The 13,493-nt window shown below is 59.0% G+C and overlaps 1 protein-coding gene across 3 annotated transcripts; it reads right to left on the bottom strand.

Moving 5' to 3' along the window:
• Positions 1-6: 6 nt before the first annotated feature.
• Positions 7-12,311, bottom strand: SPRY3 (sprouty RTK signaling antagonist 3). 3 transcript variants are annotated; one of them, XM_038122900.1, is made up of 2 exons: positions 12,116-12,311; positions 7-6,638 (listed from the first exon to the last, which is right to left on the bottom strand). In XM_038122900.1, the coding sequence occupies exon 2, from the start codon at positions 6,589-6,591 to the stop codon at positions 5,677-5,679; it is 915 nt and encodes a 304-aa protein (XP_037978828.1). In that variant the 5' UTR covers positions 6,592-6,638; positions 12,116-12,311; the 3' UTR covers positions 7-5,676. The 3 variants fall into 3 exon arrangements, with proteins under 3 accessions (XP_037978828.1, XP_037978829.1, XP_037978827.1); XM_038122901.1 differs by lacking the exon at positions 12,116-12,311 and adding an exon at positions 10,470-10,959; XM_038122899.1 differs by lacking the exon at positions 12,116-12,311 and adding an exon at positions 10,196-10,455.
• Between the last annotated feature and the right edge of the window lie 1,182 nt (positions 12,312-13,493).

Here is a 13,493-nt window from a genome sequence, read left to right as displayed (position 1 = left end):
AGACCATGTTCAAAATTAATATATATTTTTATTGAATAATTGCTCTAAGTGGGCTTGTGAAGCCACCCATAGAATCACTTCTTTCACCTCAGCAGTGGTTCTGTAACAGTTATCAGCTTTGCAAGAGAAGAAAACCAAACAGAAGAGGGTGCAGTAAAATAAATAGGTTTTTTTTTCTTATCTTTAAAATAAACTTTTCAAATAAATACTTTGGTTTTTTAATTTTTTTCCCCTTAAAAGGTACAAGAGTATTGTCAAAAAAAAACCAGCCATCAGGTTATAAACATATATTATACCTTAAAGAAAGGAACTGGAATGGAGAGAGCCAGGGAGGGATCTTTACAAGCTGTACAGAAGGGCTTGGTACCCAGAAACTCGGGATGGCAGCCTCGGGATCTGGGCCTGTCCTGTGGAGCCCAGGGGGATATTCCAAGGAGAGCTTTGTGCTGAGGACACCAGGGGAGGAGGAGGATGAGGAGCTGCTGCCAGGAGAGCATCCCGATGGAAGGGGGGAAAGGGGCAAGGTGGGGACAGGCCAGGCTTGGGGCTGGGGGTGACCTTGGCACAGAGGTGGGACGTCCTCTCCCAGGCCCAGCTCTGGGGTGGGATTGGTCCTGCTCGTGACGAAGCCATTTGGGCACAGCAGGAGAGGAATCCAGAGCCTCCCTCGCACATTTCCACTGCCCTGGGGGGCTGTGACCCCTTCCCATCCACCCAAAACCCCTCGTGCCTGCAGTGCCCCTCCGAGGAACCCCGGATTGTGTCCTCAGGAGATACTTGTGCAACACCACCCCAAGCAGGAGAACAGATCCTAGCTCCACTCCCAGTGTATCTCCAGGAGGGTTGGCAAGAGAGTTTGGTGCTCACGGGGAAATACCCAAAGCCAACTGAGCCCAGGAGGTCCCAGCTCAGGGTGGTTTGAGCCAGCTGGATCAGTGAGCATCCCATTGGCTCCATGGGTTCCTCAGAGGAGCCAAGCCTGAACTGGATCCTGTTAAAGACCAAGAGTGAGCTCAGGGTGGGGGTCAGCCCTTGTCACATTCCTGTCACAAACATTTGACCTCCCAGTGTCTGAGCACTCCCAGCTTTCTCCAGCCTCGGAACAGCCCAGGAAAGAGCGATAGCAGCGGTACTGGGAACAGGAGTTTAGGGCACAGTGGGCTCCTTTCCTGTGCCAATCCCACGGCAGCTCCCCTCAAACCCAGCTCATCCCTCTCTACCACACTTCACAGCCTTTCCTAATCTCTGATTCCAGGCTTTGGCATTTTTTGTCAATGGTTTGTCTTCCCTCCATCAGGGTTCACCCCTGGGGATGGGCAGGATGGGAATCTGTGAGTCACAAAGAGCTTCCCCCCGCTCTTTGAGACACTGATATTTCTCAAGGATGAGTGGACAGCAGCCCAAGGACCTCTTTGGCCCTTCCACCAGGAGTAGTGGGGGTGGGGTGGGAGGGACACTTCAGCCTGGTCCCCACAACCCCTCCCCAGTTTTGCTGAGACTGATTTGCCAGTGGGGAAAAGGGGGAGTGGGACCAAGGGAAGCCTTGGAGGAAGCAAAAAACCTCAGAGGTTCTTGCATGGATGGAATCCTGGGTGGGAAAAGGAGGCTCTGGATGGGGAGCAGAGCAGGGGGAGCTCAGGTCCTGCTCAGCAGCTCCTGCTTCCAGCTCCTTTGGCACCTGAATATCTTTTCCTGCTCCAATCTGCCCCCAGCCCTGCATGTTCCCTGGCAAAGGGAAGACAACAGCCCAGGAACGCTCCCTCACAATGCAGATCCATCCCCGTGGGAGAGCAGAGGGCTCCACATGTGATGCTCCCAAAAGAAAACCAAAAAAGACACGTCAGGACAGAGAGAAAGCCCAACTGCTGGGACAAGCAGCTGCAGACAAACACCCCGAGCAGATGGGATCTGACTCACGGAGGGTGGGGCAGGAAAGGGGCTCCCAACCCCAACCAGAACTGGGGCCCTCTCCACGGGCAAACCAAACAGCCTGGCAGCCGAGCTGGGGATGGAGCAGGATGGATCTGGTCAGAGGAGGTTGGGAAAAGCTCGGGGAAAGAATCTGAGTCTGCCCACAGCCTTCCCCACCACGGATGAGCTCGGTGAACAGGAGCTTTGGGTGCTTCTCCTTGGACAGCTTTTGGTGCTTCCCAACCTCGCCTGCCTGCTGAGAGCAAGGAGGGGAAACGTGCTGAGGGGCCCCAGCTGGAGGGGGCAGCAGGAATTCCAGGTGATGCCATCTGCCCCCATGAGCAGGGCAGAGACCAGCAAGCTGAACTCCTCCAGCCCCCGCGGGTCCTGGATGTGGCTTTCGTGTCTGCCCTCGGTGAAAACAAAGCCCTGCTCTGATCCCACAGCCCTCGGTGCCAGCTGGGGCTCTCGTCCTCTCAGTTTCCTAGAACCATGGAATCACTCCTGCTGGAAAAGCCCTCTAAGACCACTGAGTCCAAACATTAACCCACCACTGTGAGCCATCACTAAACCATCTCCACAGCTTTTAAATCCCACCCCTTCTACGTGTATTCTCCCCTTCCAGTATTTCATGAAGCGTATCCCCCAAATTTGTCATTTCATGGAGAGGAGAAATTCCAGAGCCCTGGCCATGTTCCTCAGCCCTCACCAGGCTGTGGCACCATTCCCTGCTAGGAAGGGAGCCTCTGCACTGAGCCAGAAAAAGCCCATTAGGTGGAGGCTCCTGGCAGTCCTGGCCTCCCCCCAGTTCCTGAAGGTAACTGTGCTGCTGCTGCCGTGCCAAGCAGAGCTCTGGGGAGCTGATCCATGGGCAGCCTCTCCTCATCCCCCAGCTCCAGCACCTGGGGGAGGTCACCCCGCGCTCGCATGACTTGGGAGGCCGTGAAAATGATGAAGCTTCACATGTTGAGTCATTCCACCATCAGGAGAGGAAGCAATGAATTGCAAAGATACAGAGGTGGTAACTAAATTTACAAGTGGGATCCGTTTAAAAAGGAGGAGGAAAAAAATCAAAGTAGAGCAAGTTGGAAAATTCTGTTCATTAGTTTTCTTTAAAAAGTTTCAATGAACTGTTTCTCATTCTCATTCAAGGGAGACAGTTCCTCCAATCCACAGGGAAAAAGGGACCTTTTCTCCCTAAAAATGCTCTCTAGTTTTTATGAAGCAGGAGTTTAATCAGCACCAATAGAAGAGTGAACTGAGCCTTCCAAAGGAAGGAGACTCTGGGAGGAAGTGTCTCCCCACAACATCACTTGGAAGTAGGGAGCCAAGCAATTATTGGCATAAGGATAAATGTATTAGCAATGCATTTTATATTTGCTGACACAGGAATGATCTTAGAGGGGTTCACACACCTACAGGGCATCCTCTGAGAAGGTTATGGCCTCAAAATCCAAATGATTCCAGAGTCCAGACTGGCCTCAGGGATGGACCATGCCCAGATGGGGCTCTGTCCTTTCCTAATGCCAGGAGATCCCTCTGCATCCCAGAGCATCATCCTGAGATACCCACAGATCCTTCCACATCCCCCCTCGGGCTCTGGGTGCAATCAGGGAGAGGATTTCACTCACGTCCATAATGTTCTCCAGCACAAACCTCCCACCAGGCATGGGATTCATCCCCCCTTCCCCATGGAGCCTGGAGTTCAATGTTTGGGTGCCATTTGAGTCAGGGGAGCCGGGCACAGCCAGCACAGGATTTAATGAATAATGCTTCCAAGCAGAATGAATCACTCCCTGGAACCACTTTTCCCCGCAACAGAGGGAGCTTGGATCCACCACGATTTTTAGAAAGTGAATGGATGGAAAGAGGAGTCCCACAATGAGATTCCACTTCTGCCTCACCTCTCAGCCAGCACTGAATCCCACCCTCCCTGCAGAGCAGACCCCCAGAAAATCTGTACACCTCCATTTCCCCCACTCCCAACAACCCGGGAACAAAGGGTCTGGGATTAGCAATAAACTGACTGGGAAATCATCCGTTCCAGCCTGTGCAAGTGCACCAGGAAGCCAAACCTTGTACCTGGCACCGTTCACAGCAGTATCATGAATATTATTAGTAATAGACCTACCCATCCTAACATTATATTTATATCTACAAAAATAGATCCACAGAACTCTACGGAAAGAGGCGGCTGGGAGGAGGCGACGGATGGGCCCTGGGAGCTGGGTCTTGGAGAAGCCAAGGGATGTGTTGCATATATTCCTCCAGGAGCACCATTCCCTCCTCCCACGCTCACACACCTGGGAAGGGGGACAGGCAGGCAGAGCTGAGCTCCAGGACGCCATCCCGGCTCCAAACTCTCCCAAATGATGCCAGCGGGGTCACAGCCAGGAGCTGGCACTACACAGACACGGGGCTGAGCCCAGGACCACCAGGAGCCCCCAGCCACAGCAACCAGTTGGGGTTATTATCATCCCAGCAAGAAACGTGGAGCCCTGACCCGGATTGCAGCGTCCGTCTGCTCTGCAGATGGCCCGGCCCCAGGGCTGGCCCCAGGGCTGGCTCCAGCCCCGTTCCTGGCTGTCAGAGAGTGACAAAACCCCCTCAGCAAGGTGAGGACTCAGAGGAACCTTGGCAGGGAGGGAAGGTCGGGGTCTCCAGCTTCGATACCCCCTCCTGCTCTCCGTGTCCTCCAGCCCAAGGCAAGGTGACAGAAGCCCCGCTGGGGAGTCCCTGGAGTGGTGGCTGCTCACAGTTGGCTTTGCCATATTTTTCTAAAGTGAATTCAGTGCTGGTGGAAGGTACCAGATCGGGGTTTGAGCACGGAGCTGGTGCCTGTGGCATCTGCTGGGTGGAGGGATGGAGCCAGGCGGCAGCTCCCACCTCAGGCAGCCCTCCAAGGCCTGGAGAAATGAATGGCAATTTCCAAGCAGCTCCTTGTTCTCAGCCAAATCCCAGAGGGGACCTTTCCCTTGCTGCAGTCGGGCAGGAGAGAGTGGGCTGGGCTGCCTCCGATAGCTCCTTCCCCTGCCAGAAGGTTTCTAAAGCTTCCCACACCTTCTCTTCCTCTTTGAGATAGAAAAACACGGTGCCACCTCATTTTGGAGCTCGCTCGCTTCTCCCAGCAGCTTCCAAACCTGGAGGGGAGCCACTGCCACTGGTGAGACCCCTTGGCACCCCAGCCCCTCGGGGAAAGGGACCTGTGGCCACCTGAGGGGACAAAGGCCACCCACAGAAAGTGCAGGAGAGGGAGAAAGAGTGGGAGAGGGGTCTAGCTCCCAAGGGACTCTGGCACAGGGACGCACTGACCTGTCTCCTCCCCCATGGATAAGGACCACACTGTGGGGCAGCTCCTAAAACTACGGAGAGCAGAGCCCTGAGGGGCCTCAGGTACCCTTGCCGTGGGGGCAGAGCCCAAGGACCCTCTGGGTCACCTTTCCCTGTGGGACACAGCCAGGGAAGGCACCCTCAGCTTGCTCTGCCTCTCCTGACCCTCTCCTGCATGTGCAAAACCACTGGTACCCCCCAGCTCAGTGCCAGCTCCCCCGGCCACCCAGCCAGGGCATCCCAAAGCCTGGGGGATCCCCCAGGTCACCCATCTCAATCCTGGAAGGTGATGATGGGCGGGGGGGGGGGGGGGGGGGGGGCACTGCAGTGCAGAGGGAGCCGAGGGACGAGGGGGATGGAGGAGAGAAGAAGAGGAGGAGGAGGTGGGGGAGGAAGAGGAAGAGGAGCAAAGCCTGCTTCTCCTCCTCGGGAGGGTCATACCGGCTTGTCCAGCGTTTTGGGGAAGGGCGTGCCGCTGGCCGAGGAGATCTTTCTGCAGACCGTGTTGGTGTGGCTCTGGCAGCGGCAGCCGGGGCGTTTCAGGCCGTCATAACCCCGCTGGCAAAGTTTGAGGCACCCCAGGGTGGGAAAGTAGCAGCAGAGGCAGGGCAAGAGGAGGGACAGGACGCTCATGGCGGCCCAGCGGGCGCAGCAGGAGCCCGGCCCGCAGGAGCAGGGGTCGTCGGCGCAGGTGTCCTCGTCGTCGGTGGAGCAGTGGTAGAAGAGCCCCTTGACGCAGCAGAGGCAGGTCCCGTAGTCGAGGAGGCTCTCGGCGGAGCAGAGGCAGCGCTGGTTGCAGAGCCAGCAGGAGGGCAGGCTGCGGGCGGCCGTGCAGCGCGGGCAGCGGCAGCGCCCGCACGCCTCGCACAGCAGCAGGTGCCCGTGCGCCGGCGGCGGCTCCGCGCCCTTCCGCGGGGACTCCTCCGCCTTCAGCTCACCCCCGCGGGGCTGCGTCCGCACCAGCGAGTGCCCGGAGTGCGACGGCGTCAGGCTGCTCAGCAGGCGCTGCTCGGAGGCCGTGGTGCTCTGCGACACCGAGCTGGCCGTGCTCGAGTGGCTCAGGTGCGGCTGCAGAGGCGGCATCTGGTGCTGCTGGCTGTGGCTGCGGTGCAGGTCCTGGAAGGTGGAAGACGCCAGGCGGTCCTGGGACCACTCCTGCTTGTGCGGGGGCTGCGACAGCGAGGGGTTGGAGCGGGCTTGCTGGAAGCACGCCGCCGGTCTCTCCACGTAGTTGTTGCTGGCACGGATGGAGCGGATTTGGTCGATGGACAGGACCTGCTGGAAGTCCTCGGCGGGTGGGTCCATGGTCTCGTCACAGCTGAGTTCAGCCACGCTGGAAGAGAGCTGCATTTCCAGGAACCGGGAGACCCTGCGGCATCAGGGCACATCTAAAAATCCTAAAGGATGGGGCAGGAAGAGAGAAAATATCCCTGTTACGTCCATCCGAATCACTGAATCACAGACCGCTTTGGGACGGAAGGGACCTTAAAGCTCGTCTCATTCCAGCCCCCTGCCATGGGCAGAGACACCTTCCACTAGAGCAAAGCAGGACACAAAGGCTGGCTGGAGAACTCCAAACGAAAGGATCTCCAGCAATCAGACCCGGAGTAGTTTTGTGCCTGGGAACACTTAGGCTGGACACATCCCAAGGGAAGGGCTGTCGGATCTGCCCCTCGACCCCGGCAGGCACAGCCTCTCTCCGTGCTTTTGAGCCTCTCGTGTCCTTCCAGAGGATTTCCCACCCCTCACCAGCACCTCCTTCTCCTCCCCAGGGACATGTGCTGGCTCTCTCCAGAGACAGGAGGGGAAATGGGAGGCAGTGACTGATCCAGAGGCATGACAGAGCTGGGAACGGGTCTCCCTCAGAGCAGGGGCTCTCTCTGCTTTGGAGGTTCCCAGCACACCCTGAGCAGCCTCCTGCTCCCATTCCCTGCACACACTGGGAGCACTGGGATGGGGAATAGGAACACAGATTCTCCAAATCTAGGCAGCAGCAGTCACAGATTAGAATCACTGAATCGGTGAAGTTGGAAAAGCCCCCTAAGATCAGCAACTCCAACCATCAACTCAGCACCACCACCACCACCATGTTCGCCACTGAACCATGTCCTCAAGACCCACACTTTTTTTGTAACACTTCCAGGGATGGAATTGATCCCTACGTTTGGCCAAGGACAGGACTATCCCACACACCCCAAGTCCTGCAGCATTCCACTACCCCCTCCCCAGCCCAGGAGCCAATTTGCCCCCATCAGGAGCATTGGGAAGGGCAGGTTTCCCTTCAAACCTGGCACAGACGTGAAGAAAGGCAGCCTTGGCACAGGCAAGCCCTGTCGTGCCCCTCACACCACCCTGTTGTGCCCTTTGCCGTCGTTTTCAGGACATGGCCCTTCCTGGGTGGCAGTGCTGGCAGCAGAGCCTGCCGTGCCCAGGAACATCAGCACTGCTGAGGGCCGTGGCATGGGGCAAGGAGGACTCCATGTGCCACCCCTCCCCTTCCCAGCAAGCTCGACCCCATGGCAGCAGCTCCATCTCCAAACCTTCATCTGCCAGACCTCACCAGGGAAAACCCTCGGAGGGGCTGGAGAGGAGAGGGGAGGGAGCAGCGGGCACGGGAGCCACGGGACAGCTCCCGGTCCCGGGAGGGAGTGAGACACAAAGCTCCCGCTCCGGCCACCCGCACACGGAGCTGCCCAGGAGTGCCCAGAGGACGGCCATCACTCACTGCATGCCAGAGCCCACCACTTCCAGCCCAGATCTCCATGTGGGATACGTGTTTCCCGTGCACAGGCGGCTTCCCCAGGACAGAGAGGACAGATCACAGGAGTGATCCCTCCGTGCCACAGATATTGTCGCGGTGCCCGGGCCCGCAGGAAGACACCGTTCCAGGAGGAAGCTCCCTCCGGCGTTGCCCATGCTCGGCAGAATGGGGCGGCCACCACTTTCAAGTAGGTGAAGGGGCCACAGGTAGAATCTGCTCATGCAGCAGAGAGAAGCAGAGGGAAGATTGATTTTCATTAGCTAGGCTGACCTTGAGGAGCAGGGAAAAGCAAAGGCAACTTACTTTGGCTGTTCAAGCAACATCTCGTCTCTCCCATCCCCCTCTCTGGAGAGAAAAGGCAACTGATCTGCTGGGATTTGGGGGTTTCCCTCCTCCATGCAATTCCCCATGTGGGAAGATGCAGACAGTGAGGAGTCGCTCACCCAGGACACCCACAGGTGATTTGGCTACCCTTTTCTTTCACAGCAGTACCAAGGGGAATTAGGAGGGCATGGCTGACTCGGGGAAGGTTTGTGAGATGGGAACAGGCCAGAGGCAAAGCTCTCACGGCTGTCACCTGCTGCCACCGAGCTCCTCACCTGGGAGGGTCTTACTAAAGCACGGGCTGGGGATGTGAAGCCCCAGCATCCCCCTGAAGAGGGAGGGCCCATCTCAGCCTGCAGCTGGGACTGTGGAGAGGGGAGCAGGGAGCAGCCTTGGAGCATTCCCACATCCCTCATGACCCAGATCCTGCTGGGATGGGATCATTCAGAGAACCGTGCTGGGAGCAGCTGCTCACACCAGATGTCCATCCCCACTCACCTGGGCTCAGTACTTGGTCATTCAGACTCGGCCAGTGAGATGACCCCTGTGAGGGTCCTGGGGGGCTGCAACCACGGGAAGCACCAAAGGGAGAGACCCCACAGAGGGTCCTGTAGCCACAGAGCCAACAGGGCTGCTGGACAACACAGGCAACCCAAATCCTCTGAACATGGGGAGCTCGAGAGCTGTGAGGAGACCCCCGAGCCAGGCTGGGGGGGAGGGACAACGTGAGGAGGAACCGAGCCCGGGGGACACAGCCAGAGAGGAGCTGGCCATCGGCTGTGCCAGACACTCCAGATCTGGGGGCAGGGCTCAGACACAGCTTCTTGAGAAAGACAGATCTTGGGAGCCCCCCCAACACTGGACCAGGGCCCAAATGCCTCCAGAGCTGTGATTCCAAGGTGCAGGGATCAGACAAGGACCTAGACTCACTGGCTGGGGGGATGTAAACGTCCCTGTGGGAACCAAGGGGAGCTGGAGAGAACATCTGTGGTCCCTACAGAGGGACTGAATGACCAGAGCTGAGACCCCACTTCTTCCTCTTCCCCCACCCCAGAATAGCCCAGTGCCCCTCACTCCCTCCCAGCCCTCCCTGTTCCAGCCTGATTCCAGGGCTGCAATCAGTCCATATCCCAGCCTGAGCTGAGCATCCCCGGGGCTCTGCTGCACCCCTCCCTGTCTACCTGCCTGCCTGGGGGGTCTGGGGCAGCACCCCCCCAACCTTCTACTCCTCCTCACACCCTGCCTGCCAGGCAGGCATGCCAGCCCCGGAAACCGGGCCAGCTTTATGGCCACCACCAGCCTCAAACATATAAAGTTCGTGTGATAATGGGCCAGAGGAGGGATCGTAAAAGCAAATGATTTACAGGCTGGAGGTGGCTTCGAGCCGGGGGCAAGCGGCTCAGGGCGCCAGGTGGGAGAAAAGGAACCCCCTCGGCCTGTCGGGGTGCCGCGGGGTGGAGCGGGGTGCTGGGGGAGGCTGAGCCCCCGGTCGCACTCAGCGCGCAGCCCACCCGGCGCGGTCCCGCAGCCCCTCCGCGCACACGCAGCCCCCGTGTCCCCGGTGCCGCCGGGCACCGCCGCGCCCGCAGCCCGCTCCCGTGCGGGACAACTCCCAGGACAAGCCAGGCGTGACCCGGACCCACACGCGGCCCCAGCCCCACCGGGCGCACCCCGCGCGTGTGCAGGACCCCAGCCCCCCGCACGGAACCGCAGCTTCCTCGCACAGCCCGTGCGCATCCAGGGAGCCGCGTTCCTTCAGGAGCGGCCCACGAGCGCCCAGGACCCCCTCCCGCTCGGCCCGCGGGTGTCCCCCCGCCGCGTTCCGCCGCCGTCCCGCAGCCCACGCGTGTCCGCGCCGGGCGGACTCACCCCGCAGCCGCCGCCGGTCCATCCGCCCGCGGAGCCCGAGCGCGGCGGGGGCAGCCCCGGGGCGGGCAGCGGGGCAGCCCCGGCCCCGCAGCCGAGCCCCGCGCCGCGGGCAGCGGGAGCGGCGGGGGGGCCCCGCGCTCGGTGGGAACGGGAGGCTGGGCGGAGGGAGGAGGAGGAGGAGGGATGGAGGGAGGAGGGAGGGACCTGGCGCTGCCCGGGAGCATCGCGCTCCCCCTCGCTCTGCGCTGCCTTCCCGGAGCTCTTAACGCTTTACCCAAGTGGCGTCATCCCTCTGAAATGGACTCGGCCCATTAGCGGCTCCGCAGAGCCCCGCAGCGCTCCCAAGGCGCCGCTGCCGCCCAGCCCCGCCGCGGGATGCTCGGCCGCTATTTAAACGTTTCCGTCTGCCCCGGGCTCCGTGTCCTTCCCTGCGCTCCCCGGGATGGCCCTCCCGCACCCCGGGCCGGTGTTCCCCCTGCGCCCACCGGGACAGCCCGCCCTGGGGACACAGCAGCGTCACGGGACGGGTCGGGGTCAGTGTGACACCGCGGGCAGGTCCTGTCGGGCTGGACCGCAAAGGGGCCGGCAGCGACTCGGGATCTGTCACCTTGGGTTTGATCCACAAATCGCCGTGAAACGGGTTCAGTCACCTCACAGAATCATGGAAAAGGTGGGAAAAGACCTCTGAGGTCATCGAGTCCAACCTTCTCCCAGCTCACCTCTTCCCAGGAGGCCCCCAGGACAGCCCAGGTGCCATCCAGCTCCAACACTTCCCAAAAGTCCAAACCCACACCTGAATTAGCCCCTGCAGAGACACACTCGGCAGAGAGGCTGGGAAGCAGCTTTTCCGTACTGAGACCCACGGAACCAGCCCACACACATCCCACTCTCCCAGAAACAAAAAGCTTGGACTCAAGGTCCAAGCAGGATCTGGATCTTCCATCCCAGAGGTTTTCCCAAGTCGCTGCATGCTTTTCCCAAGTCCCTTGCTTTCCTGCTTTCCTGCGTGTGGCTCAGGAGCACCAGGGGTGCTTGTGACACCCCTCGCCCTCATTTAGAGTAAAGTAGACCTGGCCTGACAGTCCCAAAAACACAAGGCCACCCTGATGACATTGGACATCACCTGTGGACCCCAGCAGAGCCCCCACCCTCCCTCCATTCCCCTTGACGTGTCCAGGTGGTCACCCATTCTTTCTGGGAGTGCTCACCAGGTGAGCAAAGTGACAGCCCCAGCTCGAGGAGGGCTCAGAATCTCTCTCAGGCATGTGAAGATGAAACCACCAAGCCCTCAGACCCTCAGCCAGGTGCCCAGCAGCACAGGACCCCCCTCGGGGTGAGCAGGTCCCCAGGCTGGATGGCAAACACAGGGTCTGAGTGTGAGAGCAGGATGGGGACAGAGGGGAAGAGAAGAACCCGGAAAAAGAGTGGCAAATCCAGCTCTGCTTCTTGTGGCTGTTACAGATGGGGACAAACTGGGATGATCCCACAGACCTCAGGGGCTCCCTCTCAGCTGATGCCAGCAGAAGCACTGGAATCCCCCCAGCTGGGGCCCGTGACTCCACTCTCCCACACGGTGCCCAGCTGAGCCTTTGCAGTCTCACTTTTAGGCATTTCTGGGCTGGCTGAGGGTTTCTCCATCTCCATGGGATCCCACCAGGGACGCTTCTCCAGGAGTTTCCCCAAGAAGAACGAGTCCCTGACAGCATCCCTCAGCCTCGGCTCCAGCTCAGAGCCTTCGGGCTGAATCCCTCTGCGCTCCCACCGGCCCCTCCTCTTCTCCCCATCGCTCTCAGTTCCGTCTTTAAAGGCACAGAAAGGATCCGAGTTGCTCAATTCCCAGCCAACTGGCGGAGAGCACCTGACTCCCGGGAGCACGTGTGATGTCCTCCCTTTCTCCCAGCCCAAATCTCTCACTCCCACCTTGAGGTGCCGGTGATTCAGGCTTCCCTCGCTGGCTCACAGCATCCCAGCGCAGCCTGCGTCGTGCTCAGCCGGCGCCGCTCTATTCCTCACTCGCTGCCGAGGGAGGGCCAAAAAGGCATGAATGCAGAGCTCCCGGGAGGAGTGGGAGGGTGGGAAGTGCAGGGAGAATAGCAGCCTCCCGGTGAGTTATTGACCACAGCACCGCTGGAGAGGAGGGCTGGGAACCCGAGTGCACTTGCAAAGCAGGGAAGTTTAGAGCCTCCCCCAAAGGAAGGGTCTGGGATGGAGCCCCCCCCTCCTTAGGAGGGGTTTTTGGCTGTTGGGACAGAGATGTGGTTCTTCCTGATGAGCCATGGCAGAGGATGGTGTGAGACTTCTGCAGGTTTCTGGCCACCTCTCCCCGTGTGGGGGGTGTGGGAGCAGGGACTGAGCACCCTTCCCACAGCCCCCACTGTGCTCCACATCCCACCCCAGCTCCTCAGCTCACCTCTGGGATTGGTCCCACTCCTCATCCCAGTGGAAATCCACCACCTTGAACACCACTGGGATCCTGCCCAAAAGGATGGGGAGAAGCAGCTCCTGGGTGTCCCATTTCTGTTTGAGGCTCTCAGTGCATGTCCTGAGTGCAGCTGAGAGCACCAAGATGGTCAAGATGGACATCTCCGTGTTCCCAGCTCCAGCTGAGCCTGCTGAGAACAACAGGGCCCCAGCTCCTGTTGCAGACCCCTGCATTTGGAGAGCCCCCATCCCCACCAATCCTCACAGATCATCAGCGATTTCTCCCTGCTTTGCTCTTCTCATTCCCCCTACACATCCCAAACACCCCCAAAAACATGGGGAGTCACTCACTTTCATTTCCCTTCCCAAAAAGTGTTTCTCTACATCCACACCTTGGTCACACGTCCCAGGGAGCTCAGTCTGAAGCTTGGAGAACTTAGCTGGGATTTTAAAACAATCAATAGAGCTCAGCACCATTTTCCACACAGATTTTCCAGCTGCAGGCCTGGCTGTGCCCACAATCAGACAATTCACCTCCGGGAATCCACCCTGGAGTGGGCAGGAGAGCAGGATATCCCAGAGCAAGGCTGAAGCTGCCTGATCTCTCCTGCTGCTGTTTGCCAAGCTTGGGCTCAGAGGGAGGGTAGTTCACTCCAGTTAGAGATGATGCAGGGGAGGGAGGAAAAAAAAAAGAGAGGAGAAAGAGAACATGCGATTCCCCTGATTCAATCAGCCAGAAACAAGGAGGTGCTGGTGCCCTCTAATTTGGAGATTCACAGATTTTAGGGCCAGAAGGGACCGTGATGCTCATCTAGCCTGACAGTCTGTATTATGTAAAAGCCACTTGAAGCCAGACAGTGCCACGAGCTTTTCAGAA

This window comes from Motacilla alba, chromosome 4A, assembly GCF_015832195.1.
Source record: "Motacilla alba alba isolate MOTALB_02 chromosome 4A, Motacilla_alba_V1.0_pri, whole genome shotgun sequence".
Taxonomy (NCBI): Eukaryota; Metazoa; Chordata; class Aves; order Passeriformes; family Motacillidae; genus Motacilla; species Motacilla alba.
The sequence above is the reverse complement of the archived record's forward strand: the minus strand, read 5'-3'. Positions and strand labels throughout refer to the sequence as shown.